Source organism: Anopheles arabiensis, chromosome 3, assembly GCF_016920715.1.
Source record: "Anopheles arabiensis isolate DONGOLA chromosome 3, AaraD3, whole genome shotgun sequence".
Lineage (NCBI taxonomy): Eukaryota > Metazoa > Arthropoda > Insecta > Diptera > Culicidae > Anopheles > Anopheles arabiensis.
The window spans coordinates 86,440,018-86,464,476 of NC_053518.1; the positions used below are offsets into that span (position 1 = coordinate 86,440,018).

Here is a 24,459-nt window from a genome sequence, read left to right on the forward strand (position 1 = left end):
TTAAAATCGGGGAAGGCTGGAGGGGGGTATAGAAAATTGTATGCGATTTGACATAACAATACTCAATGATGGCGCCCGGAAAACGCGCTAACAATTCACCTCCTTAATAAACACACCTTGCCCAAGCGATTCAAAACGCTCGAAAGTAGTAAGGGAAATAGAATATGAAGTAGCCTTCTACTTCCCGTTCTACTTTGGTTGCTTAAAATCAGAAAAATGTAGAACATGCGGGTTCCAGGTAAGAGCAAAAAATGAGTTCTCAAATGTCACACACACACGCGACGACTCACTCACGCTTATACGGACGTCACACGAGGCGTAAACTCGAAAAGTTTACGCTAGATTTGTATGGGAGAGCGTAAACTTCCAGTCAAAAGATATAGGGTTGTACAAGGTGGATTTAAAAATATCAGGTGGTGGACTCTAGTGCATTTTGACAATTCGTCACTTGATGTCAGGTCCCCAGGATTCAAACTTTGTTTACATTTATTAAATTTGTTCATATAATTTATCCATCCCATTTTTTCGATTAAATATTCTTTAAAAATATAGTTTGGACTTTGCGTGCTCTTATTTAACATTAAAACATCGATTTAAGTTTGTTATTTTGTGTTATTCCGTGATTTGTTTCTATATTTCATTGTGTTTTCGACATTTTTGATGATAAAAACTAAGAAATCATTATTTTTTTCGATTTTCACATTGATTCCTTTTTATCTACGAGCCGCATGGACAATTTACGTGATATTAGAAATCATACTCACATGATTTTAAATTTCGTGCATAAACAAATCATCAAATCTTTTGTTAATATATCTCATTTTTTCGATAAAAATCTATAGACACACAAAAATGCACATAATAACAAAGAAATCTGTTATATTTGCTAACCTTTGTGTGCGGAAACCAATGTTTAACGGTTTCAAAATGACGTAAAGTCCCTCAACTATGGCGACCCCTCAAAGGCCCTTATCCACCACCTGATATTTTTAATCCACCTTGTGGAATATGATGTTTTTTTGGTTGGCAGTGACAGGGTTAAAACACTTTGAACTTGCGGTCTGATTTTGTGCTTGGGTAGCGAAGGGAAAAGCCACACCTCCACAATTCTTTCAAGTAATGAAATATACGTGCTAAACATTTTGACAGCTTCGTGTTTTTTTTCTCGAACTGAAGACTTTCCGCAGTATTTCAAGGTGTAGCGGCCGATGGCGTTGTGAGCAAGCATCTTAAGCCATTTTTCTTACTATTCCGAAGCCCAACTCGCCTTAACACCGTTTAAATTAGTGAAATGGATACATCTTTATCGTACTGCCCGTTGGATGGGCTTCCAATTGAGGTAAGTAATGTGCTGCTGGTAAATCGCTCTCGCATCGGCGATGTCAGCTTGAGAGCTCACCGACACCGTTCCATTCCGCAGATTGTAGAGATGATATTCGACCGTCTGGATCTAGAGTCGCTTAAATCGCTGTCTCTCACATGCCATCGATGGGAGCGTCTCTTTCTCCAGTACTGTTCGCGCCGGTTTGTGCTGCGCATCGATGAAAAGATAACCCTAGACGTGGACGTGGCTTTTATGAATTACGAAGATCGGCGAATGGAGAAATATTTGCTTTGCGAAGAGAAAATGAAAGTAGCGGTCATAATGCTGGAGCAAACGCAACGTGTCTACCGTACGGTTCATATCGACTTCCACCTGGAGCTAGCCACGGTCATCTACAAGTTAAAAATTCTGAACAGATTGTTCAAACCGCACCTGCTACAGCAGCTGACCGTGCTGAAGCTTGACATGGGCAATGATCCGGTGATGCATGCTAGCGATATATCGCGTGCGGTGCAAAAGATGGAAAATCTCCAAGAGCTGTACATAGCGTTCAACGTACGAACACCACACACTACGGAATGCTACACGATGCACCTGGTAAACCCTACGCTGCAGAAGCTGGTGATCAAAGGCATTACGCCGTACGTGGTTGATTGCGCCAACTTGTGGAAGCTGGATGTTGCGGAATCGCTGCACGTGGAGAGCATCATCGGTGGAAAGTTGCAGCGAGGTGTAGATTTTACTGGGCATGAATGCTACTGGAAGATCGACCAGCTGACCGAACTCTCAATAGTGAATGATTTGAAGTTCAACTTGACAACACGCTCCTCCATCTTGCGATTCTACCGGCAGCTGTGCAATGTGACAAGGCTATATCTGTACGGGCACACCTTAACGCAGGAGACGCTGCAAGTTATCTGCGAGTCGTGCGTTCAGCTCGAAGAATTCACCATTGGCAACTTGCAGATGGATGATCCAAACGCATTGCGCTACCTGTCCAACCTGCCCAACCTGAGACAGTTTGGCATATGGAAGATCCTCAACGGTAACCCACTATCGTTCGCGTCCGTTAAGCTGCCCAAGCTGGAGAAGCTTCTGCTCGGTTGTATGGCCATCGATTGGCCATCGCTCGCCTCCGTGCGATCGATCAGCTGGCTGAAGATCAAACCGGGACCGGTTATAGATGCGCCCATCTGTCGCGCACTCAGTGGCACTTTTGCCCACCTGCGCTTCCTGTGGATCGATGTGCATACCACCCGCGTAGCGCGAGAACTACTGGCCCAGCTGCTGCAGATGCATTGGCTGGAGACGCTCGTGCTGGAGAACATTGTTCACCTACGCACCCTCAAAACGTTGCCAGCCTTGCCCCAGCTAGAGCGGCTTATTATTTATCGCTGCAGTAAGAAGGTGTACGAGCGGTACTACAACAACGAGGTGCTTGCGAAACTAGTGCGCGACATTCGGTGGATTAGAGCGGGTCAGAAAATTGTGGAAGAGCGTGGAATTAAAGACAGCTTTGAATGTTAGTTGGCGGGATCGCGTCGTCTGGGTTACGGAGGATACGTGAAATACTGAGGTTACGCTAGATAATTATTTCTTAATGACAAATTATGTGAATTTGAAATAGAAAGATTTGTTGAACTATGATGGTGTTAAAAACACGAAAAATATAGCAATTTTGAATTTAATGTTAATACTTTGACCTACCATCGTGTCTTGGCGTCCGGTGCCGCTCCGTTTGTGATTTTGAAGTCTTCAAATTAAATCTACCGCGTCTTTGACGTAATTTGCTATTCATTTTCAGTTGAGCCTCTGGCTTTCCAGAATAGTTTTCCAGATCTTTGGGTAGAAACTCGGTAGCAGCGTATATATGATCCGGAAGCTGTTCCTAAAAGGTCGAAGCTCCATATGTCGGCGAAGAAATGATTTAGCGTTGTAATAGTTACATCAAATTATTATTTACAATTTTTATTATCTTTCTCCCGTTATGGACGAACAAAAAACGCACCAACCAGTTTTGCTTCTTAATTGCCTGACTTTCCACACGAGGAAAACTCTGTTATTAGGTATATTATAAATCTTTTTAGCATTCGGCAAGTGAAATATTCACTCAGCTCGGCCGCATGAGTTGAAAAACGGCTCTCCGCATGCATTTACACCATTGTTTTGTTTACATGGGATTTGCGCCCTTTCGCCCAGTACGACGAATTTTGACATTTACGACGTTTTGCATGTTTGACAGTTGAGTGTCGGCCCTTCATGGTTGTTTGTAAATTAAAAAAAAAAAATCTATATTACACATATTTATATAGACAATTTAAAACAATTTTTTAAAAGTCCATTTCAGTGCAGATGAAAAATACAAAACATCCGCTCCACCCAGCACAGATGACTCGGGGCCTGGCCAGGGATGCTCAACCGCTGCCCTGCTGTCAAAAGTAGTGGTGGGAGCTCGCAATCGGACCTACCCGATTCCGATTCCCTGTTCGGAATCAATTCCGGATCCGATTCCAGAAGTTAACTCCGGAGTCGGCTCTGGAATCGTTTTCAGGTTCGGAAGCGGCTACGAAATCAGAATCAGCTCCGGAATCAGCTCCGGAATCGGAATTGGCCTCCAAATCCGGAGCCGATTTCGGAAAACGATTTCGCACCTACTTTCCGGAATCGATTCCAGAAAGCTTGCCGGAATCGATTCCGACGTAAACTTCATTTTTCCCATCACTAGTCAAAAGCCCTTTGTCTCTCTCTTTCTCTCTCAGCTGTTGTGTTTTCCGTGCCCGAGCGCTGTCAACGGGCTGACCTCGAGCAGGGGCTGCAGTTTCCTTTATTTTGCGTAGTTCGTCAGCCGACCAAGCACAAGCAGAGCGACAGTTTTCTTGTGCTTTGTGCTTGCACTCCGTTTTCGCTGTTGGTGTTCCTGGCCACCGTTCCTCTGGAAAGGCAGAAAAGGGCAGGAGCGCGCCTCTGTTGGACACCGTTCGTCCAAGTAGAGGACGCAACCGCACGCACACCCGACGGGAGTGAGGTAAGTTATGTTGTGTCTTTGTGGTGGTGGTGGTGGTGGAAGGGTGCGCCGCGATCAAATCGAGCGAGACAACGGGCAGCGGATCGAAAGGAGAATCGGGAGCAGCACCCGTAGGGCTTCCCATTCCAATCGTCAGCTTCGGCTCTGCGGGTTGATGGGGGCAAATATTCATCCTTTTTTGTTTGTCGAATGTGTCGAAAGAAGGAACCGCTTTTTTCTGTTTCCATACACACCAACATTGTAACCTTTCGTACAATTCACCCCGAATTTTGTGTGTGTGTGTGTAGGCCTGTGTGTGCGCTCGTTTGCTGCTTTTTGATAAGCATCATAATCCATCCGTGCACGGGAAGAGAGAGCATTAGTCACCAGCGGCCAGCGGCGCATCTGTGTGTTCGTTTCCGTCCGATGAGGATGGAATGTGTCGCCGTGGAACGCGCGTGTTATCTCTCACTTTAACCCAATCTGTTCTTCACTTTCGATTCTGCTCTCGCCTTCAACACACGCACGCACTCTGCCGGACGCAAACGGACGCACGGGAGAAGGTGGAGCAGGAACAGGCAGCCTTACGTACGGTGCCGGAAGAATCGTCCCCCCAGGTTTCAGTGCGCTTTTTGAGAGCGTGGTGCTGGTGGTCTAGCTAGCAACTCACTGCAGAAAGTTCCCCTCTTTTCTTCATCGAAACACAGTGCACCGGGAGTGTCCCCGGAGACAGCCAGCAAGTCAGCCATGTCAAGGGAAGGTCTCGGACTGCCACGAGGAATCGGTCAACGAGATTACGGTGCGATGAGCAGTACGGCGTCGGCGGCAGCGACCGGCAGCGGCTCGGACGGAAACTTTGGCGGGTTCAGCCCGACCGAGTTCATCTCGCTGAGCGAATCGATTGCGGCGAACACAATCTTCGTGAAGCAGAGCTGGCAGTTTCTGGAGAAGGCTAACCGGACGATCGGCACGGCCAAGGACAATCAGTCGCTAAGGGATAAGATGTAAGCCTGTCTGCCCCCGTCCAGGTTAAAATGATGGAGAAATTTAACCGTTCGTTTCGTTCGTTCCAGCAATGATATACAAACCGGCACGAATCAGCGGATAGGCACCACCACCAAGGACCTGCAGCGGTTGACGGTGGTCGTGCGGGGCGGCGACAAGCAGCAGAAGCTCCAGGTCGAGAAGCTCACCTCCGACTTCAAGCAGGTGGTGGAGTTTTACTCCAAAAGCCAGCAGGTGAGTTTTACACATTATTTGCCAATGCCACGACGGTTATCGAAATATCGGGGAAAAAATGAAAATGATTACTAACAAACGCCCGCCTTTTTTTCGTTTTTGTCCCCCAGAGTATAGCGGCCAAGATGAAGCAGGTGTTCCTGGTGAACGCTTCCCAGGCGGACGATCTGGCGAACGACGCCGGCATACCGGGCACGGCCGAACAGCAGCAGGAGCTGCAGCGGCAGCGGCAGCTGCAACAGAGCCTCCAGTTCGAGCAGGACATGCTGCTCGAGCGGGAGCAGCGCTTCCGGGAGATTGAGGCGAACGTGCTGGACGTGAACCATATCATGAAGGAGCTAAGCAACATCACCTCCCAGCAGAGCGAAGTGATTGGTAGGGTGCACATTCGTGGACGCGGTGTTATTGTTCCTTTCTTTTTTTACTAAAATCCTTCTTTTTACACTTTTGCTACTGTAGACACAATCGAAAACTCGATCGGCCGAACGGTGGACAACGTGGAGAGCGGTGCGGAGGAGCTGGTCAAGGCGGCCGAGTACCAAAACCGGTACCGGCGCAAGGTGCTGATCCTGCTGATCGTCGCTGTGATATTGGGCCTCGTGGTGACCGGCATTATTGTTTCGAAGCTGAAAAGCTAAGAATGCTGCAAAATGCTTTCCTTTTTAGTTTGTTTTGTTTGTTTGGGAGGGATATTGTGGGATTTCGTAACGGGGGCTCGTCCTCCGGGCTACCCGAGGATATTATGGTCGAGCGATGGCGTATCCTTTTTTTTGTTTTGACATATCTTTTAATGTGTATTTCTCGCGTGCGACGTTGTGTTTATTCAGTTTTGAAAGTTAACTTATGAAGAGAAGAAAAAAAGTCGTCGAAACAGGTTAGAGGCAGAAGTATACCGCGTTAGCGAATCACGTAGCAAACACAAATACACACACACATTATTAATGCTGTTCACTACCGGCAGTATGTGGCTTAAAGAAGGAACTTTTAGGTAGGCCTGTTGGTTGGTTTCGATGCGTAAGACATACATGTAATCATCTCCTTTTAGTAATGCAGTCTAGATTCCGGTACGCTGCTCGAATCTCGCCCGCGCGCGCGCGCGCGGTCCACGGCACTGCACACGAGCGTTTGCTATTTGGACGTGCTTTTATCGTGTATCGTGCATGATATCGATATTTATCCGTTTATCTTATTCAATCTAATCGAACCGAGACGGTAAAGGGAGCAGTGTGAAGGGAGGAGTCCAATAACGTACACCTTTTATGCGCTAATGTACGGGAGCGTAGTAGAGAAATAAACCTTCCTACCTTACCTTATCTTAGCTAAACGGTGTGGTCAGTTTTCGTGATAATGTTTATATATTTAAACCATTAATCGGTAATTTTTACTGTAAAATTTGAAACACATTTCCAGCGTGCGAACAATTATTAGTCAAATAATCGTATACAGTGATTCCCAGTGTCGATTGTATCGTTTAGTACTGGGAAGCTTACCTGCTAGCTCAACAAATCACGCAATTTAATGTATGCGGTTACCTTATGATATCGAAAAGCATTTTTACAATTTTTTTGAATGAGTTCAGTACCTGTCTTACGATTGAATTATTACAGGGGTTTCCAAATCACTTTCGAATGTATACATCATTAATTCACCACCTCCTCCAAGATGTTTTTCAACAGATATCAAATGGTGTATTTGCTTCATAATAAAATTTCGGTTCGTCCACATGATATTCAACACATCACAAAGAGCTGTCAAACTCTATCCAGCTTGAGATGTTTTGAAAATCATGTGGAAGAACTGAAACATTATTGTGATGCAAATGCAATATTTGACAGTTTGCTGAAAAACATCTCGCAAGTGTTGTGAGATGTTGTTGACATTGGAAATTTGCTGGGAAAATACTGTAAGAATTGATCAGGCCGTTGTATCACAATAATTTAGAAAAAAAAACACAGACTTTCCCCGAGATACTCTATTACCGGGTTTTCCAAATCACTTTCGAATGTGCACATAATTATTCACCGCCAGCAAGATGTTTTTCAACAGCTGTCAAGTGGTGTAATTGCCTCATAATGAAATTTCAGTTTTTATACATGATTTTCAACACATCACAAAGCACTGTCAAACTCAGTCCAGCTTGAGGCGTGTTGAAAATCATGCTTGGGAAATTAAAAATTATTTTTAGGAAATTAAACATCATTAAAAAAAATGAAACATCAGGGTTGGAATGTGGAATAACTTTGCGAAAAACAAATGTTTACCTTAAAAAGTGACTTGGAAAATCCTGTATCTTCTGACTTGCAACCTTCCTGGATGGATGGAAGACAGACGCCTAAAGCTTGTTGAACAAATTTGAATAACTATTTTTCTAGACATGGCAGCACATGAACATAACAAATGTTCATTGTGGAAAAAGGTACAATCTATATTGTAACGAACTTTGAATTGTCACCCACCACATATTGGACACTTCTTTACCTCACCGTAAGGGAAGTATGTACCGATGGTTGTATTGGCGCAACTCCCACTTGCTATGGTGATCGGTAGGCAAAAGATAACCGAAAGCGGTCCTCGATTTGAAAAATTGATACGGTTGCGTAAAGACGTTGTCATGTAACGGTTTGCTGGAACCGATTTCGACCCGCCGGGCGTTTGGTACCAGCTGGGCAAGCACTTCTGCTGTGATCGTGTAATCTTCCTCGAATTCATATGCGCTCGCTGTGAACACAACTAGCCGCGTCAGGCCGGCCAGTGGTGGCATTGCTTTTAAAAACTGTAGCTGGTAGACGTTTTGCAGCACGAGCGTTTGCAGGGCAGGCAGCGTGGGCAGCACGGCGAGTATTTCCTCCCTGGTGGGCGTATCCATGGCGTAGCAAAAATCAATCCACAGAGAGTGTAGCTGTTTTAGCGGTCCAGTGAGTGCATCGCACAACTGTCGAACCCCCTCCGCATACGGTTTGATCTTAAGCCACTGGAGCGATTGAACGTTTGGCAGCTTTTGCCAGTCGATTACCACCCTGCCTAGCAGCAGCCGTTCCAGGCTGGGCAAACACACGACGGTAGCCAACGGTATGGGTTTGAAGCTGTGCGAAATGGCCAACTGTCGCAGGCGGGTCAGGTTCGCTAGGACGCGCAGCGAGCTCGGATCGACCAGGTGCAGGCTGGCGATGGACAGATCCTCCAGCAGCACGCACGATTCGCCGATGGCCTGAAATATCCGCTCCGATATGTACCCGGTGTTACAGTGCAGTCGTTTCAGCTGTGTCAGCTGGCGAAAGAAGTGCACCTTGTAACCGGGCCGGTTTTCCATGTCGAGCGCCATGCAAAGCTCTTCCACAATCACGAGCTCCTCCAGCTGGTTCAGCTTCCAGTGCGGCTCCCGGCCACCGTGCTGTGCGTACTGCTTGCCGACGATCGTTTCCACATCCAGCGATGCGGTAGCTTCCAGCAGCCGCAGATTGGGACAATCGATCACACCCGGCCAAACGTGGCCCAGCACCAGCTTGTGCAGCGAACGATTAGCAAGCCGCAGCTCGCTAAACTGTAGCGGGCTGAAACAGTCCACCGTTGAGCGGATCGTTAGCTCCTGCAGGCGGTCCATGTGGGCCACCGCACCCGACAGCTGTGCGGCGAAGGTGAGCGAATCCGGGGCCAGATCGAGCCGCAGCACAACCAGCTGCTGCAGTAGCCGGGGTTCCAGCAGCTGGCCGAGTGCGGCCTGCATGTTCTTGTTGCCGCGAGGCTTTGCTACGTGCAGTTGCAGCGAGCGGTAGGTGCGTTTCGTGCGCAGCAGCATTTTAGCAGCTTTCTTCAGATGCTCCACGATGGGAACGTGCGGACGTTTGGCAATGTACAGTATACACCGGCGCGGGCAGTACTCTGCAAACAACTGCTCCGAGCGGTGGCACGTTAGTGAGACTGATTTTAACGACGGCAGATCAAGATAGTCGAAAATTTTAAATACAAGCTGAAACGCGAATGGAGATTAGTGGGAACCAGTCGCTGGGTTGATGTTTGCACTTTGCTTACACATTACTCACCTCTGGTGGAAGCCTGTGGATGGGGCATTCGGACGAAGAGGAAACCATTGTACCTGCCTGTTCCTTCGGCATTTGCATGGGCTGGGGCTCGTTTGCTAAGCTATGCTAAATATTCGGAGAGTTCAATCGAAATTGGCTTTCACAGTTCCTGTGATCAGCTGTTTGCCGTACCGGCCCCGGTTGTTTCAGCGATTGTGTTTGTTTACAAATCGGAAGCGAAGCCTGTCAAGAGTTGTTTCGTTTATAGCCTTGGGTTGGCTTGCTTGTAGAAAAAGGACAGAATGTCTGCGCTGACCACTTGTTGATCGGCAAAAACTGTTGCGGAGCAAAACAATCAAAATGTGTTTTGTTTGTGTAGCGGCACACTGCTGTTGTGAATTCTATCCTTTGAGGAAAAAGAGACTCGCCGCCGGAAATTAGCTTCTGCCGGCATGCGATCACAACAGACCAACGGTGATAAGGAAAATCCGATGTCAATTAACAATCTCGAAATCGGAACAGTACGCGTTGGCGCTGCTAGCAACGTTAATAACGGACATCACGGCATCGATAGAGTGGACCACATCCGTGGCAGCAGCGATTGGTGAGAAAAAAGGTACAGACACCTGATACAGCCACAGAGCACCTACTCTGTCGCTGTGAAGAATTTTGCTAAGATTTGGAGGACGATATAATAGTCGAACTGGAGAACAGTCTGGAATTCATCAACGTTTGATTTAAGCGCAGAGTTCGAATCCTTCCGCTCTTGGTTTGAAGGTGAAGCAGAAGGATGTGGCCAAGCTGCATGAGATTGTGGGTGAAATCTTCCACCCAAACCTTTGTGTCGGAGGCCGACTCCAACCGATTCCGGGCGACTCCGGATAACTCCGAATACCAACAACTCCGGATGACTCCGGACGACTCCACACAACTCTCGACAACTCTGAACGATTTCGAATGATTCCGAACTCTGGATAATACTGAGCGGACCTACCTTCCGGAGTCGGTTCCGAAATTATCAGAGTCAGATTGGAGTTGACTCCGGGATTTTTTTTTTTAGCTTTTTTAGCCAGCTTTACCCATCACAAATATGCATTTTCAAAGCCAAGTGGTCCGCGATTCTGAAAAGGCTGCAAAGCACTGTTCTAAAGTATACTGTTGGTTTTGGCGAATAGCACCCTTGTCCAGTGCGGTTTGTTTTGCGACCAATAATTTTGAGACCAGCTCGAGTCGAGTCGGAATCAGCTCCGGAATCGGAATCGACCTCGCCAATTGCTCGGGAAATGGAATCAGAATTGGCATCAGAATAAGCTCTGGAATGAGAATCAGCTTTTGAATTAAAATAAGAAGTTTCAGAAGCGTGGTCAATCCGGGAATCCCCATGAAAATTGATCGGTTACTGGTAGATTTGGATTATTTCCGGCTAGCCATACGTAGCATCATTGAACCCAAATGCCTATTCTTATGGAAATGCCGAAAGCGACTCCGATTTCGACGTCGATTGTGATTTCGTTGCCACTTCCACTTCATAATCGATTCCAGCTAACTCGGAGCTAGCCCTAATCGATTCTTTTGGCGTACCCTTTTAACTTAAATGGCACCATGAAATTTGTGGCAAAGAATTTAACGGGCATTTGATTTGCGACCAAGATGTTTGCGACTAAAAGGATCAGTTCCCTGGTAGATACTGAGCCTTGTGATATAATTTATAGACGGAAGAGACTTTCGGAAGTATGCTGCGTTAATAATCAATATATGAGACGTTATGGATTCGCTTTGTAAAAATAATGCAATCCCGCTTAGCTGCACACAAACAAAAGACGTTTCAATCTCCGAGGTGTTTAACTTTATATGTATATTTAAGTCGTAAGGTACGTAATAACTACTGTTTTTGCTTTGTTGAACGGTGTATGTTATGTTTGCTTCTCGATTGGGTATAACCTATCCTTTGCCTGTCGGGTAGTAGCTAACTAAGCAGTAGAATAGTACTGTACACGTGCGTAGTAAATCGCTTACAATTATAGCAACACTCACCCACTCCCCCCCTGGGTATGTTAAGCTCCAAGGGGTCTAGTAACTTTGTGGTACGGTTGGAGCGACGGTGTGCAAGGGGGGTGGGGATGGTTTTATTTAATTGTCCATGTCTCGGCGCATAACCCCGAACGGTGGATAAAATGGATACAAAAAGAGAGGTGCGCGTCTTACTTCGGGGACTTTCCGATGGCTGCAGACGGTCGATTCGCCTGTGCCGGGGCCCCGGTCGGTGTGGTAGGGCCCCCGTTACTACCGCCCGTGCCTGATGCGGCCGTGCTGTTGCGGCGCGCCTTGATGCGGGCCTGCAGCGTGGTCAGCAGGCCGGTCAGCACGTCGTGGTTGGGAATTTTCTTCGCAAACAGCAGCCGCTTCACCGAGTCGTCGTACGTCAGCAGGGCGACCATGTTCTGCAGCAGGAAACCCTGGCAGAATTCCATTAGCTTCTGTGCGTTGTAGACCTGGTGTGGTGGTAGAATACAATAGGCGTGAGTGAAGCTAGTCAAGCCGAAAAAACCTCCGGGAGGCACTGGGGGAGATCGACCACCCTACCTTGGCATGTATGTACATGGCGACCACGTTGTCGATGTCGATCATCTCGGCACAGCGCGCTTCGGTGTAGCGCAAAAGCCCCTCCAGCTGAAAGAAGCTGGCCGCTGCCATCAGCTCCAGCACATCGCCGGCAGCGACATCGAGGGCGCTGCATCCACCGCTGTACAGGAACTGCATCACCAACTGCAAGTCAAATTTTAAAGAAAATTGGTTCAAGGAACGTGTGTTTTAAGCGAACGAGCAATGCTTGACCTACCTCGAATATGTGGTACCGGATGTCGTTGATCTGCACGGTCGGTGTGCCGGTGCCTTCGTTCAGCTTCGAGCTCAACATACTCTGCAGACGCGGAGATGCGGTGACGAGAACGATTTTGTGCCCGTAAAAGATGCGATTTTCCACTCTGTAAGAGGGCGAGAGACATTGCGTTCGTGTAAAGGGTCGGCAAGACGTTAAACGGGGTGTCCTTTGCTACTTACCGGAATGTGACATCGCTCAGTTCAGGGTTGTTGACGAACTTGGGATCAATGCGCGATCCGTTCGAGGGCTGCAGGACCGGCTCCTTGATCTGTTTGATCGGTTCCCAGCCGAAACAGGTGCTGAAGATGTCGGCCAACAGTAGCGTGGTGCCTTCCTTCTGCAAAAGAGGGAAACGTTTTATTCGGTTTTTTTTTGTTTCAATCTCCGATATGTCAACGGCCACAGGTCCTAGCTCTTGGGACACGCACCTTGCTGTAGCGGAAAATGTTAAACAGCAGCGGCAAACACTCGGTCACGAACTGCTGACTGTAGTCGTCCGGGCAGACCTGCAGGAAGTCTTGCAGCAGCTGATCGATGACGGCATCGAGGCGCAGCTCGTGTGCGGCCGCGAGGGCATGCATCCAGCAGTGCAGTGTACATGGTACGCCTAACGCTCGTAGCTCGATGGTAATATCTGTGATGGGTGATTCGCGAAATCAAACGGTTATCAACTAGCTCTATCCGATCAAACGACCCCCCCTTCTGAGGCATGCTGATACACACCTAAATGATTATTTTCAGCACTATGATACATGGCCTCTTGAAGACTTTTGATTTGGGTTTTGTTCAGGGTCGGTGGGGCCTCCGGCTGGCGGTCGAGCTGGGTGCGCGTATTGCCACCGTCACCTTCGGCAAGCATCTCCTCCAGCGACAGTACCTCCCGGCTGCCCGGGGCCAGCGGATGGGACAGGAGCTTCCGCAGCGTTACACGCTGACCGTGGGCGGCCGACACAGAGATAGCACTGAAATGAGAGGTACGAATAGGAGAAGCGTTAGGGATCAATGATCTTAGAATTGATGAGGTTTTAGTGTTGCGTTTTGAGCATTGAATGAGTCAAATAGCGTAGTTTCAGAAGAGAAGAGAACGTTTACTGAGTTACAAGCTAGAGGTGAGTGCTCAAATTAGATATGAGTCTGCCCTATGGCGCTCTGTTTGTGTCTAATTACAGAGCTGTGAGCTTATTAAATTATGAATTGCAATTCGCTCTCCTGAGCACAATTCGGCTCAAGAGCTCACCAAGAAGAGTGCAACCAGATTCGGTCCACTCACTCAATTTTAACATACCAAACTATATATTGACTGTATGTTTTTTCATTATAAATTAGTTTCATCAACTTTTTAAGTTAAGAGTAAAAGAACAATTTGTTCAAAGCTCAATTCAGCTCGTTTTAGTACATGCGCTCGCCAAGATGAGTGCGACAAAGGTTGACTTACGCATTTAATGTAAGCACAAATATTAAAAAGATTATCTATTTTTTTTTGCAAAATCGCGTAAGAACCTTGTCAAAAATGAATAAAAGTGCACTTCGCTTAAAACTCAATTCGCTCATTCGAGTGAAAATCCGCTCACGCGCTCACTAACTCGCTCCATTCACTCAATGTAATGTATATAAAAGATTACCGGTTGTTTTGACACAAAAGAAGCAGATTAAATTATGAATAAAAGTGCAATTCGTCCTCCAGCTCAACTCTGCTCTACGAATGAGCGCAAATCCGCTCTCGCACTCATTGAGCTGAGAGCAACCAGTGTCGCTTCACTCAATAAATCAAATTAATGCGCGAGGTTGTTCAAAACTCACTTCAAAGGTAGATTGAATTATCTTTGCTTCATGCGTACTTCACTCAAAAGCCAATGCGCTCTTAAGAGCTCAAATTTGTCCAAGCACTCACTAAGCTGAGAGCAATCAGGTTCCCTCCATTGATTCAACCAAAACATGTGATTGACGTGATTTTTTTTATAAATAAGTTTACGAAGCTTTTCAAATTATAAATAAAAGCTTAAAACTCAACTCGCCCGTTAGAGTTCAAATCCACTCACGAGCTCACTAAGCTCAGCGCCCTCAGGTCCACTCTACCTCTCGCAAACCAGCTCATTCCACCCCTTACCTGTAGCAGCCCCGCTGGGCCGTGCCCGAGAAGCACAGCAGATCCTTCTGCTGCGTGGACAGAAACGCGTGAGCTCCGTGGGCAAGCAGCAGTGCCACCACCTCCACAATGCCCGACCCGCTCGCCACCTGGAGCGGCGTCAGCGTGCACTTGTCCTCGCTGAGCCGTGCGCCGCCCTCCACGTGAGCGCCCCGATCGAGCAGTATGCGCAGCGCCTGATAGTTGCCCTTGCACGCGGCAAACGTAACCGCCGTCCAGTGTTGCGTCTCCGGATGGATGGCCGGACAGTTGGGGTGGCCCGAGGCTGGCACCTCGATGTTCGGGTCGGCCCCCGCGTCCAGCAGCGTCTGCAGCGCCGTCTCGTCGTTGCGCACCGCCGCTATCATGAGCGCACTCATGCCCTGATGGTTGAGCGTGTCGTACCGCGTGGTCGGCGGTACGAGCGAGAGCGCCTGTATGAGCAGCTCCGGCCGGCCGGTCAGCATTAGCCGGAAGGCTAGCGCGTACGTCGCACGCCGTCCACACTCGCTCGAGTCCTCCTGGAGGGAACAAATAGAAGAGAAATTGTAAATTGAAAGCGTTTTTTTTAAATACAATGTTCAGTTCACTTACAATACTACCCGTCGTCGACGTCGATGAGTTGGACGTGAGCGAACCGTGCAGCGGTTGCGTTTGCCCCGAATGGTTCGACGAGCTGATGCTCTGCGTACCGGACAGTCCCACCGTCCGTTTGGCCGGCAGCTCCTCCTCGGACGCGATCAGCCGCGGTGGACAGTCCACCCCGGGCAGCAGCAACCGGGCCGCCTGCATAATGTCGTCCTTGTCGATCAGCAGCGCGTGCCGGTACTCGGCGTGCGCCGAAGACACCCGCAGCCACTCGACCAGCGGCGGCAGCACCACGTACGCCCGCTCGTAGCACAGCTCCTGGATGTTGTTGACCGCGCCGTTCGTGGCCGCGCCCACATCGTTGTGCTCCAGCTGCGAGCAGCGCATGAAGTAAAACAGCACCCGGAACGCGGTCTGCGAGATCGGTATGTGCTGGCTGCGCTGCTGCGCCCGCCCGACCAAATCCTTCAGCTCGTTCAAGCTGCCCACGCACGTAGTCAGCAGGCAGGGCTCCAGTGCGTTCGCGCCACCGCCCGAGTTGATCGACGACTGGCTCGCCCACCGGGGCATGGTCAGTGCGCCCGACGCCACGCGGCCCGCATTCAGATGGGCGTACGGCTGCAGCAAGCCCCACAGGTCGCCCGACCCGGCGATCGCATGCTCCAGCCCGGTCGCCGTCAGGGCCGCGCCCGGATCCGTCGGCAGGCACTGCAGGAATATCTCCTCCAGCAGGTTCTCCAGCCCGGCGCACAGATACACCGCCGCGTACTCGTGCACGAACCGGCCCAGCCGCGCGTCGGCCATCCAGCGATGGAACCGTCCGACCGGCAGCTGCAACCCGGCCCGGGCCGATTTGCTCTGCTTCAGCGCACTGTCGCCCGGCACGGCAAACATTGCGGCCGCCCGCAAACACGCCTTGATGCAGGAGTCGGACAGCGCGGGCGAAAGGACGATCTTGAACGCACCGGCCACCTCGTGCTTGGAGCACAGGCCCAAACACCCGGACAGTCGCTGCACCTCGCGCGCCACCCGCACGAGCGCGCGCTGCAGCAGGTAGCCCAGCCGGGGCACCGCCTCCACCGACACGCGCTCCGCGTACTCCCGGCAGCGCCCCGTGCGGATGACGCGCAGCACGCAGTGCTGGCTCCACGGGGGGTGCTGCAGCTCCACCAGCCGGTTGTGCGAATCGACCCACACGAACTCGTCCGCGCTGGTCACGTTCGTGTTGACCGTCTCGAGCGAGCTGTACCGGCCGAGCCGCCGCACCGGTTCCGAGCTTTCCGAGCCCGCGCTCAGGCTGCTGTACGTCGAGGTGGACGTGTGCGAGCGCATCGTCAGCTGCTGGATGGCCATCTTGATGTCCTCCAGCCCGCCGCCGGCCCACGGGATTTTGGCCGGCGTGGCGCGGTGCCGCGACCGCGAATGGTTCGAGCTGGCGCGCGATCGGGCACTGCGGTTGGTAACGCCCGCCGCCAGCCGGTCCTCGGGCAGCGGTCCGAGCGGACCGCCGGCACGGTTCGGGCCGACACCGCCCGGCGAGCTGCTGCCGTGCCCGGTGTCGGACATGCTGGCGTGCCCGGACGACCGGTTCTCGTCCGACGAGCTGTGGCACTCGTTCACCCGCTGCAGGCCGCGGAAATCGTGCGTCCCGGTGTGGTGGTGCGTTCGCGTAATGCCCAACGGTGCGCCGCCCTTCGCGACGGGACTGGCCAGATGGGTGCCGGGCGTTTGGCCCGACCCGGCACCATTGCTGCCGCCCGAGCCGGACATTCCCTGATGGTGGTACGACGCGGGCACCGCGTGATGACTCTGGGAGAAGTGTTGCTTCAGGTGGCTGACGTTGCTGCCACTGTTGCTGCTCGAGCTGCCGTTTCCGTTCAGCTGCTCGTTGATGGTGGTGACGCTGCTGATCACGTTACCATTAGCGGTTCGTTTGCTGTTCAGCTCGTTGTTGCTGCTGTTGTTGTTGTTGTTGTTGTGGCTGGAGTTGGAAGCTACCGAAGACTTGTCCAGCCCGGCACTCACCATCGCCGGTTGGGCCTTCACTGGTGAGCTTTGCACGGTCAGCTTGGTCGGACCTGCGACCGAACGGTGCGGACCTGACTGCTGCTGATGTGGCTGCTGCTGCTGATGATGTTGCTGCTGTTGATGATGTTGGGGATGTTGCTGCTGCTGCTGCTGCTGCTGGGAATGATGCTGATGGTGCGCTAGTGGATGCTGCTGCCCGTGCTGTTGTCCCCCCGGGCCGGCCTGCTGTCCTGTCGGCAGTGCGTGATACTTCCTATCGTTCGGGTCGGCACTTTGCTGTCCGCCTGAACCTCCGCCCTGCTGGTGTACTGGCGAGAGGCTAAAGTTGCGCATCTCACCATTCCCATTGGCCGGTCGTAGTGTGATCTCTTTCGAGACGCGCGGAGCCGGCGTTGCTACTGCCGGGCTCTGGATGCGGGCCCCGGGAGAGGCGACCGGGTTCGATGACGCTATGTAGTGGTTCCCGGGCGAAAGGCCGTTCGGGCTGGCCGGGTAGTTGCTGGCGCTTCCGGTACCGGTTCCACCGCCGGCGGCCGAGCTGGAACCATTGTGCGCCGGGTTGTTGGCGAGACCGATGCTGCTCTGGTTGCTGGACGTGTTGGGCGGTGAGCTTACCTGCCCGTTCGCTACAGCCGTACCGGAAGGTCTGGTGGGGGAATAGGAGAAGAAAACGGTATTAGAGACGTTTTGAAAGAGAAAGTCTTATTCAAGCATCCAAGGGTCCTACGGTCATGTTCAAAGATATACTGTTCAAAGATCTACAAAGATGTAGATGTAACTCTACTGGAAGTTCTACTGGGATATCCTGGAAGATGTTGTTGATCGCAAGCGATCCTCTGACAAACCACTTTGACGTCCAATGAACCCCATGTCATGATCAAAGAAGTAGACGTCAAGAGTGTAAGATTCCTATTTGTATGCTGCAATTCTAAATAGAATCGTATCTGGGTGAAGATCGTTGGAAGAAGGACCCAATGTAACGATAAGTGAGACATACATTTCAATTCTGAAATCCTAAATGAATTCAGAAATCCTTTCTGAAATACTAAAATCTACTGGTAGATCCTAAAAGATATCAAAAAGATTATTTAAAGCTGTTGTTGACATGACATGCAAGCGATCACGGGTAAACCGATCAAAGAATTGATCGTCTTGTTCACATATGTTAAAGCGAATCATGAGAAATTCCTATTCTTGTAGTAAAATTCTAAGTGAAGGATTTACTGGAAGATCCTGGAGATGTCCAATAGAAACTTCAAAATTATTCTTATGACATATGATAACAACGGACCCAATATCTTGTTCAATTAGAATATTGAGAAATTCCTATTCCTTTTCTCTATTTCCAAATGTAACAACTTCTTGAAAGATCGTCGAGATATCTAATAGAGACTTCAAACTTATTCATATGACATATGATCTAGCAATCGATCGCTGGCAAAAACCACTGTACCGTGCTCTCCAGTTCTGCACGAAGCTCCAATCGAACGGATCGCCAACGTCATCATCGTCGTAACCATACTCCGCTGCACCACCGTCGGGTCCACCATCCTCGAACACGGCCTGCACAATGTCCGACGCCACCTTGAAGCTTTCCTCGATCTTGATGTTGATCACACCGTTAATGACGCTCTCGACGAACGACGGCAGCGACGCGTCCGTTACACCGTCGGCCGTCGCCACCGTCTTATCCACGCGCCGTATCTCCACCACCTGCGTGTGTGGTGGCGCCGTACGCTTGTGCTTTGGTTCTTCACTCGCCCGACCTGGCCCGTCCTGGTCCGGCCCGATCGGTACGGTTACGCCACCCACGGGCGCATCGCTCGACGCCACTCCGCGATTCTTTTCCTCCAGCACGGACTTGAGCTGCAGCATGAACTCCTTCCCCGGCTTGCCACCCCCGCCCGGTTCGGGTTTCTTTTCCAGCGCGTCACGTACGGTTGGCCGGCTGCCGTTGCTGCTGCTGCCGGCGCTGCTGCTGCTTCCGCCGCTGCTGCGCTGCTGCAGCATCTCGGCCGTCTCCTCGCACAGCCGCTGGGCGTGAAACACGTTCAGCTCGCTGACCTTCGGCGGCGGTGGCGTACCGGTCGGCGGTGGCGGTGCCGGGCGCGTCTTTTCGCTCTTCCGGTGCGCGATCGAGTCGCCGAAGTAGATGATGACTTTGTGGTCTTTCTGCTTTTCGATTTTGTTCTTCACCGGTGGGCCGCCGGCCGTGACGGGGGGCGGCGGCGACGGTGGCAGATAGCTGTAGTAATCGTCCTCTTCCGTCAGGTTGTTGGTGCTCTTGATCATCTTGGAGCTGAGGGCGGCCGGGTGATACCGGGGCCGGCCGCCACCATTCCCTACGCTCGGTATTTCGTTGTAGCTTTGGGCCTTCTTCATGCGATTGCCGTTCTGGCCGGGACCGTACCGAGGATCCCGGTGTCCCTGGTGGTGTTGTTGCTGCTGCTGCTGCTGCTGTTGTACCTGTTGCGTATAGCCAGGCTCTGGATCGTACGGATCTTCATCATCACCCGTTGGCAGAACGCTGAGGGACGCCTGCCGACCGTCCGGCGAACGAGCCGGGTAGTCGTTCGAGGTGCGTCGTCGCAGAATGAAGTTATCGTTGCGCGTTAGTTTGGAGTTTTTGCAGTACTTTGACTGCTGGTGGCTTCCGGCGTCGGCTCCGTACGGTGGGGGGCGCTGGTCGGTCGCTTTGTTTGGTTTCACTTTCAGCTTGTAGCCGCGCAACTCCCGGCACAGGCTGCAGGTGCAGTCGTCCGTACAGATCATTGCGAGGGCGGGACGGTACTGCGTGAGAGCTTCGCGAAACCTCTTCCGTTACGAGGTGTGTAGTGCATTAAGCAATGCAGGTGCGTCAAGACGATGGTGCGCGTCCGTTCGAGCGATTGGACTACACCACGGCACGCGATTGATTTGTGCCGGTCCTCGACCCTTTCCGTGGTGTGGGCCCTGTTCGGGTATTGCATGAGGCCACTAGACCACTACCTCGGAGCTTGTTTTTTGTTTTATTATTGCGTTATGATTGTGGACGTTGTTTATGAGGTCTGTTGGGTGATCACGGCACAATCGGGCGTTTGTTGCAAGAGAGGGAAACATAAAGCAAGAGAAATGGGCGTTAATGACGACTAGGTGAGTTTTGGTTGCAGAGGTAAGAGCACCCCTAAGACACACCAACACACCAAGCTAACGAAACACAATACGAACGAAGGCACGAAGTCTGCTGTCCCTTGATGACTGGTGTGGGCCTGGCCAACTGTGGAGTCAATTCGGCATGATATCTTTGCCCAATACCAAGATTGGTTGTGGCGTTTGGTCTAGATTTGCCTTCCCCTACTTCCTGCTTTCCAGCTCCAGAAGCTGGATTCCAAAATCCTACACTTGTCTTTTCGCATGCTGCATGCAGTTTGAAAAGCAATAAAATCAAGGGGCCCCACCGTTTGTCAGGTCAGGTTTTACTTGTTCCGATTTGTGGACAGCCGCTGCAAACGATTGTTTGGGATAGCTGAACTATTTCGTCGGCAATATTTTGAAGTGACTTTATTACACCACCCCAAAGCGTGTGGCGAATGCGCGCAGGTGTGTTTCCTGTCGTGTTTGTTAGCCAGATTGTGACACTGCCACAGGCAAAACGAAGTGTGAGTGATAAATAATGGACCCTGAACCTAGAGAGCTGGGGCTGGACCAATAATTGAGTTTTGTTGGAAGTAGATGTTAGGCAATTCTTTAGAAACTTTGAAGAGTGTTTGAGCATACTAATATTCATTTGGACATTCCCGATTTATGTATGCTCTTTTTAGACTTACATGAACACCACCACAAAGGAACCGAATAAAGTTAAATTCTTGATACGGTATAACGGCTGGGTTGAGAATCGATCTCCCACCGCCATGTAGAATCGAGCCCGCCTATCGCTTAGACCACATGGTCATCCGGACCTATGTGCACTTACACAACCAATTTAAGCGAATTGGTCTATCAATTCTGGAATTTGCAACCAGAAGATGACGACACAACACGTTCACTCGGCGAGATAGCATCGCTATTTCTTAATTAGCGCAAACGAGTGAGTCGCGCACAAGCCATCATTATGTCAATACTTGTTATTGCTTGATGAGTCGCCGGGCAGACTCGCTGCCGGGTTACTCACGAACCATGAACGTAGTTGAAATAAATTCTAATGTGCAATTGTTTCCAGCCACAAGGGACGGTCTTGGCAAACGGAATTGTGATCATAATCATGTTATGAATGTCATTGCTTCCACGCAAACACACATACGTTAGTAGCTCCTCTGTTCGGTTCTAACATCGTCAGCAGTCAGCAGCTGCCTTCAACAGATTACCAAACTTTCGTATGCATTTGGTCGTTATCTCTGCATCTTCGCATCGCCGGTATGCAGGACCTACCACTCAGTTTCGTAATATCGTTAACCACGTCCATTTGTGTCCGCGCAGGGTTTGCGCCTGTATCAATCGTCCCGCACGACCGCGCGATAATAATCTGCGCGACCGGCAAACAAGAAATGCTGCGTATGCGCCCGACCCAACCACGTGTAACGAGCACCACGAGCGGGGAGAGTATTAGTGCAGCTACAAATTAGTCCAGCCGAAAACAGCCTTTTACATGCAACCCCCTGTACACAGGGTGACACAGGGAGCAGTTGTAAATATTCTGTTTTACCTGCCTTACCCTACCCCAACCACCACTATGGGCAGGGATTAGGCGCTCCATTAGAGCATTTGGAGCGTTTGGAAAACGTTTGACTGGCGTGGAACCATTTGGGCGCGTTTATTACGCGCGTACGCGCTCGGAAGGGAGGTCGCCTAATTGAAACTAATAGTGCCATAAGTTTTGATTTTGCAGACCAACTTCTTGCCCCCTGCTCCGTGTTGATAGATCTGTGCCCCCCGGTTATGGGCAGAGCACGCCCTGTCAGCCTGCGTCAGACGCTTTTGTGGTCAGAAATCGCTTCATTAGGTGTTGTTGCCGTTTGCCACTCGTGATGCCCCCGTCCAGCGGATGCCGTAGACAGCAACATGCGCATTACATTTGCGTCGGGCTGCAGCAGCAGCAGTCGCCCCTCTTCTCTGCATGTGCTGTGTGTGCATGGGCACATGTGCATTTCCTTTTGTAATGGTGCACAACACACACACACACACCTTTCAATATATTCAGTCTATGGCGCACTGTGAAGTCGATCGTTTGGAGCAAATGATACGATTATGCTGGCCATAACCACCTCCAATGGGGGCGAACCGGGGAAGGGGTGGTAATAAAAGTCAGCCCAAGAAACGTTTCCCATTTTGCTACCATGGGATTGAGACGGAGAGCACAACACCGTCAAACTGCACACGAACGAATGACATAGAGTGTTGGAGTTGGCAGAGCTGTGGATACAACACATCTGGTCGGTTGATCCAACTGGAGTTTATATTGCAAGCAGTTCAAGCCCTACTTCATGATCTCATCTCGCCGTTTGGGGGAGATACAGATTGCTGGGGAGAGCGTGGCGTGTAGTACGGTAGCGAAATGCCCCCTCGGTAAGCGACCCAGCAAACTCTCCCAATCGAGCTGCAATACTCATGTTTTTGTATACTGCGGGGTAAAAAACGGGGTACGGGCACTAGATTGGGGCAACGATTTATGATTACACAGCTTGAAGCTAGCTATTTTGTTGAGTTTGGCTGTCCAAGAGATGTCCAAGTGCAGGCAGAAATGGACGCCCTCCTTCACCAAAGAGAACCATGACATGCAGGAAAGCACAACAAATACAAAACCACGCAAATCCACAACCGTTAGCGTGAAAAAACTAGCCACACTAACCCTAACCCTATCACTAATCCTGGGAGGTACTGGGTTTTGCTGTCTGTGATGTGGTTCGAGCATAGTTAGGTCTGCTCATTGATCCATGCTCTTGGAGCTTGAAAATTGATCAACAGCCGTGAGGACTCGGGAATAAAGCATGAACCGAAGGCCACTCAAACAAACACCATTGGCCAATCTGTGCCAGAGCGTGGATTAAGTAATAGCCGAGGTGCAATGAAAAAGAGAATTCGTGGCACACTTTTTTCCCTATTGCAATGCAATGCTACAGTGAATGAAATGGCACCGGGAGGTACGAAATTATACTATTTGTTACACTTAATTAGAGTGTGGTAGTGGTGGCGATGCGGGAGGAACAGGGATCTCTGTGTGTGCTCGTTTCATGCACATTGTTGGCTGAGGAGATATTATTGATTTCTTGCTGTGTGTTGCGAATAAGTCGGTTGTTGAAAAGGTGGGCAACAAATTTAGCATCCCGCGGCATCATTATCAGTCAATAAAGCGGGCGGTGTAAAAGGATTTCTTCTAATCCCGAATCCCTTTTCGCAAAGGAGAGAACTCCTTTTTGACTACAAATCTCGTTATTCAATTTCGTGCATTTTTTGTGTGTTGTCTGTTTCTCTCTCTTCCTCGGCTTGTCAAATTAGCGAAACAATTCATCGGCAGTGGTGGGCCAATTTATTGATACCGTTCGGTGTATCGGGACGGTTAAAATACGGAGCGGAGTTTGCAGCCCGGTTAGGTAGGTTTGGTAGGTTTACCGCACAACACACTGGGCATGCATTTTGGGCCCGTGCCCACCGACGCAGCTGGAAACAGCTGGCGATAGTTATGTTGCCCCCGGGGCGTTGTTTTCATTTTGCTGTTTGCCGTTTTTTCTCCGCCTGCTTTATTATACATACGCCGGGGGTTTGATTTTATTGATCAACATCACTACACGGAGGAGTGTGCGGGAAGGCCGTGTCCGGAAATCGAAGGGGGGCGCAGATTATCGTATTACCCAATCGCAGGAGATAACGAGGCCGCAAATCAGTTAATAAATCATTTGTTTTGTTTTTGTGTTTTTTTGGCAATGTTTTGCGAGGGCAATTTGTTAGCAATTTTGGTTTTATTGGAATTGGATGAGGAGGGACTATGCCAATAATGTAGGAGATGACTAGACACTACCACCGTTCCTTCTGGTTGAATGTGGATTTGATGCTATAAAGCCGAATTATGCAACAATGAGCCGGAAGCTGTACAGCTATGAGAGATATAACTCAAGTACATTGGAAGTTAATTAGTCATAAATGGATGGTTTATGTAAATAATTTGAAAGGAATATCTGAATTGAACCAAATATCTGAATAATTTGGGTCAAAATAGAGCAATAATAGGGCTCCCAGAAAAGGTGAACTGCTTGGTGTAATAGCCTTCCTATTTTGTAT

The 24,459-nt window shown here is 50.0% G+C and overlaps 4 protein-coding genes across 9 annotated transcripts in view; 2 read left to right on the forward strand and 2 right to left on the reverse strand.

Annotated features, from left to right (window-relative positions):
- Window positions 1-1,075: 1,075 nt before the first annotated feature.
- LOC120901664 lies at window positions 1,076-3,018 on the forward strand. Its single transcript, XM_040309788.1, has 2 exons — window positions 1,076-1,339; window positions 1,421-3,018. The coding sequence occupies exons 1-2, from the start codon at window positions 1,292-1,294 to the stop codon at window positions 2,849-2,851; spliced, it is 1,479 nt and encodes a 492-aa protein (XP_040165722.1). The 5' UTR covers window positions 1,076-1,291; the 3' UTR covers window positions 2,852-3,018.
- Window positions 3,019-4,115: 1,097 nt separating this feature from the next.
- LOC120902613 (syntaxin-12) lies at window positions 4,116-6,885 on the forward strand. 2 transcript variants are annotated; one of them, XM_040311478.1, is made up of 6 exons: window positions 4,116-4,349; window positions 4,892-4,945; window positions 5,036-5,332; window positions 5,402-5,567; window positions 5,678-5,942; window positions 6,027-6,885. In XM_040311478.1, the coding sequence occupies exons 3-6, from the start codon at window positions 5,076-5,078 to the stop codon at window positions 6,203-6,205; spliced, it is 867 nt and encodes a 288-aa protein (XP_040167412.1). In that variant the 5' UTR covers window positions 4,116-4,349; window positions 4,892-4,945; window positions 5,036-5,075; the 3' UTR covers window positions 6,206-6,885. The 2 variants fall into 2 exon arrangements, with proteins under 2 accessions (XP_040167412.1, XP_040167411.1); XM_040311477.1 differs by lacking the exon at window positions 4,892-4,945.
- Window positions 6,886-6,899: 14 nt separating this feature from the next.
- LOC120902612 lies at window positions 6,900-9,805 on the reverse strand. Its single transcript, XM_040311476.1, has 2 exons — window positions 9,608-9,805; window positions 6,900-9,534 (listed from the first exon to the last, which is right to left on the reverse strand). The coding sequence occupies exons 1-2, from the start codon at window positions 9,683-9,685 to the stop codon at window positions 8,047-8,049; spliced, it is 1,566 nt and encodes a 521-aa protein (XP_040167410.1). The 5' UTR covers window positions 9,686-9,805; the 3' UTR covers window positions 6,900-8,046.
- Window positions 9,806-11,417: 1,612 nt separating this feature from the next.
- The window catches only part of LOC120902340 (ankyrin repeat and BTB/POZ domain-containing protein 2), a 97,668-nt gene continuing 84,626 nt past the window's right edge, over window positions 11,418-24,459 (reverse strand). For 4 of the 5 annotated variants that reach the window (XM_040311025.1, XM_040311021.1, XM_040311023.1 and 1 more), the window contains 8 exons: window positions 15,187-17,854; window positions 14,575-15,113; window positions 13,191-13,429; window positions 12,896-13,101; window positions 12,647-12,804; window positions 12,426-12,570; window positions 12,170-12,352; window positions 11,418-12,078 (listed from right to left, as the gene is read on the reverse strand). In XM_040311025.1, coding sequence (XP_040166959.1) covers window positions 11,788-12,078; window positions 12,170-12,352; window positions 12,426-12,570; window positions 12,647-12,804; window positions 12,896-13,101; window positions 13,191-13,429; window positions 14,575-15,113; window positions 15,187-17,854 — 4,429 coding nt within the window. In that variant the 3' untranslated portion in view covers window positions 11,418-11,787. Of the gene's footprint in view, window positions 12,079-12,169; window positions 12,353-12,425; window positions 12,571-12,646; window positions 12,805-12,895; window positions 13,102-13,190; window positions 13,430-14,574; window positions 15,114-15,186; window positions 17,855-18,661; window positions 20,256-24,459 lie in introns of all 5 variants that reach the window. The other variant, XM_040311020.1, reaches the window with a different exon arrangement.

Bases quoted from the DNA above. Each gene is read 5' to 3' on its own strand.
- LOC120901664 (XM_040309788.1), top strand. From the start codon at position 1,292: ATGGATACATCTTTATCGTACTGCCCGTTGGATGGGCTTCCAATTGAG. The intron at 1,340-1,420 runs GTAAGTAATGTG...TCCATTCCGCAG, and splicing joins TGGATGGGCTTCCAATTGAG to ATTGTAGAGATGATATTCGA.
- LOC120902612 (XM_040311476.1), bottom strand. From the start codon at position 9,685: ATGCAAATGCCGAAGGAACAGGCAGGTACAATGGTTTCCTCTTCGTCC. The intron at 9,535-9,607 runs GTGAGTAATGTG...TTCGCGTTTCAG, and splicing joins TCCACAGGCTTCCACCAGAG to CTTGTATTTAAAATTTTCGA.
- LOC120902613 (XM_040311478.1), top strand. From the start codon at position 5,076: ATGTCAAGGGAAGGTCTCGGACTGCCACGAGGAATCGGTCAACGAGAT. The intron at 5,568-5,677 runs GTGAGTTTTACA...TTTGTCCCCCAG, and splicing joins TTTACTCCAAAAGCCAGCAG to AGTATAGCGGCCAAGATGAA. The intron at 5,943-6,026 runs GTAGGGTGCACA...TTGCTACTGTAG, and splicing joins CCAGCAGAGCGAAGTGATTG to ACACAATCGAAAACTCGATC.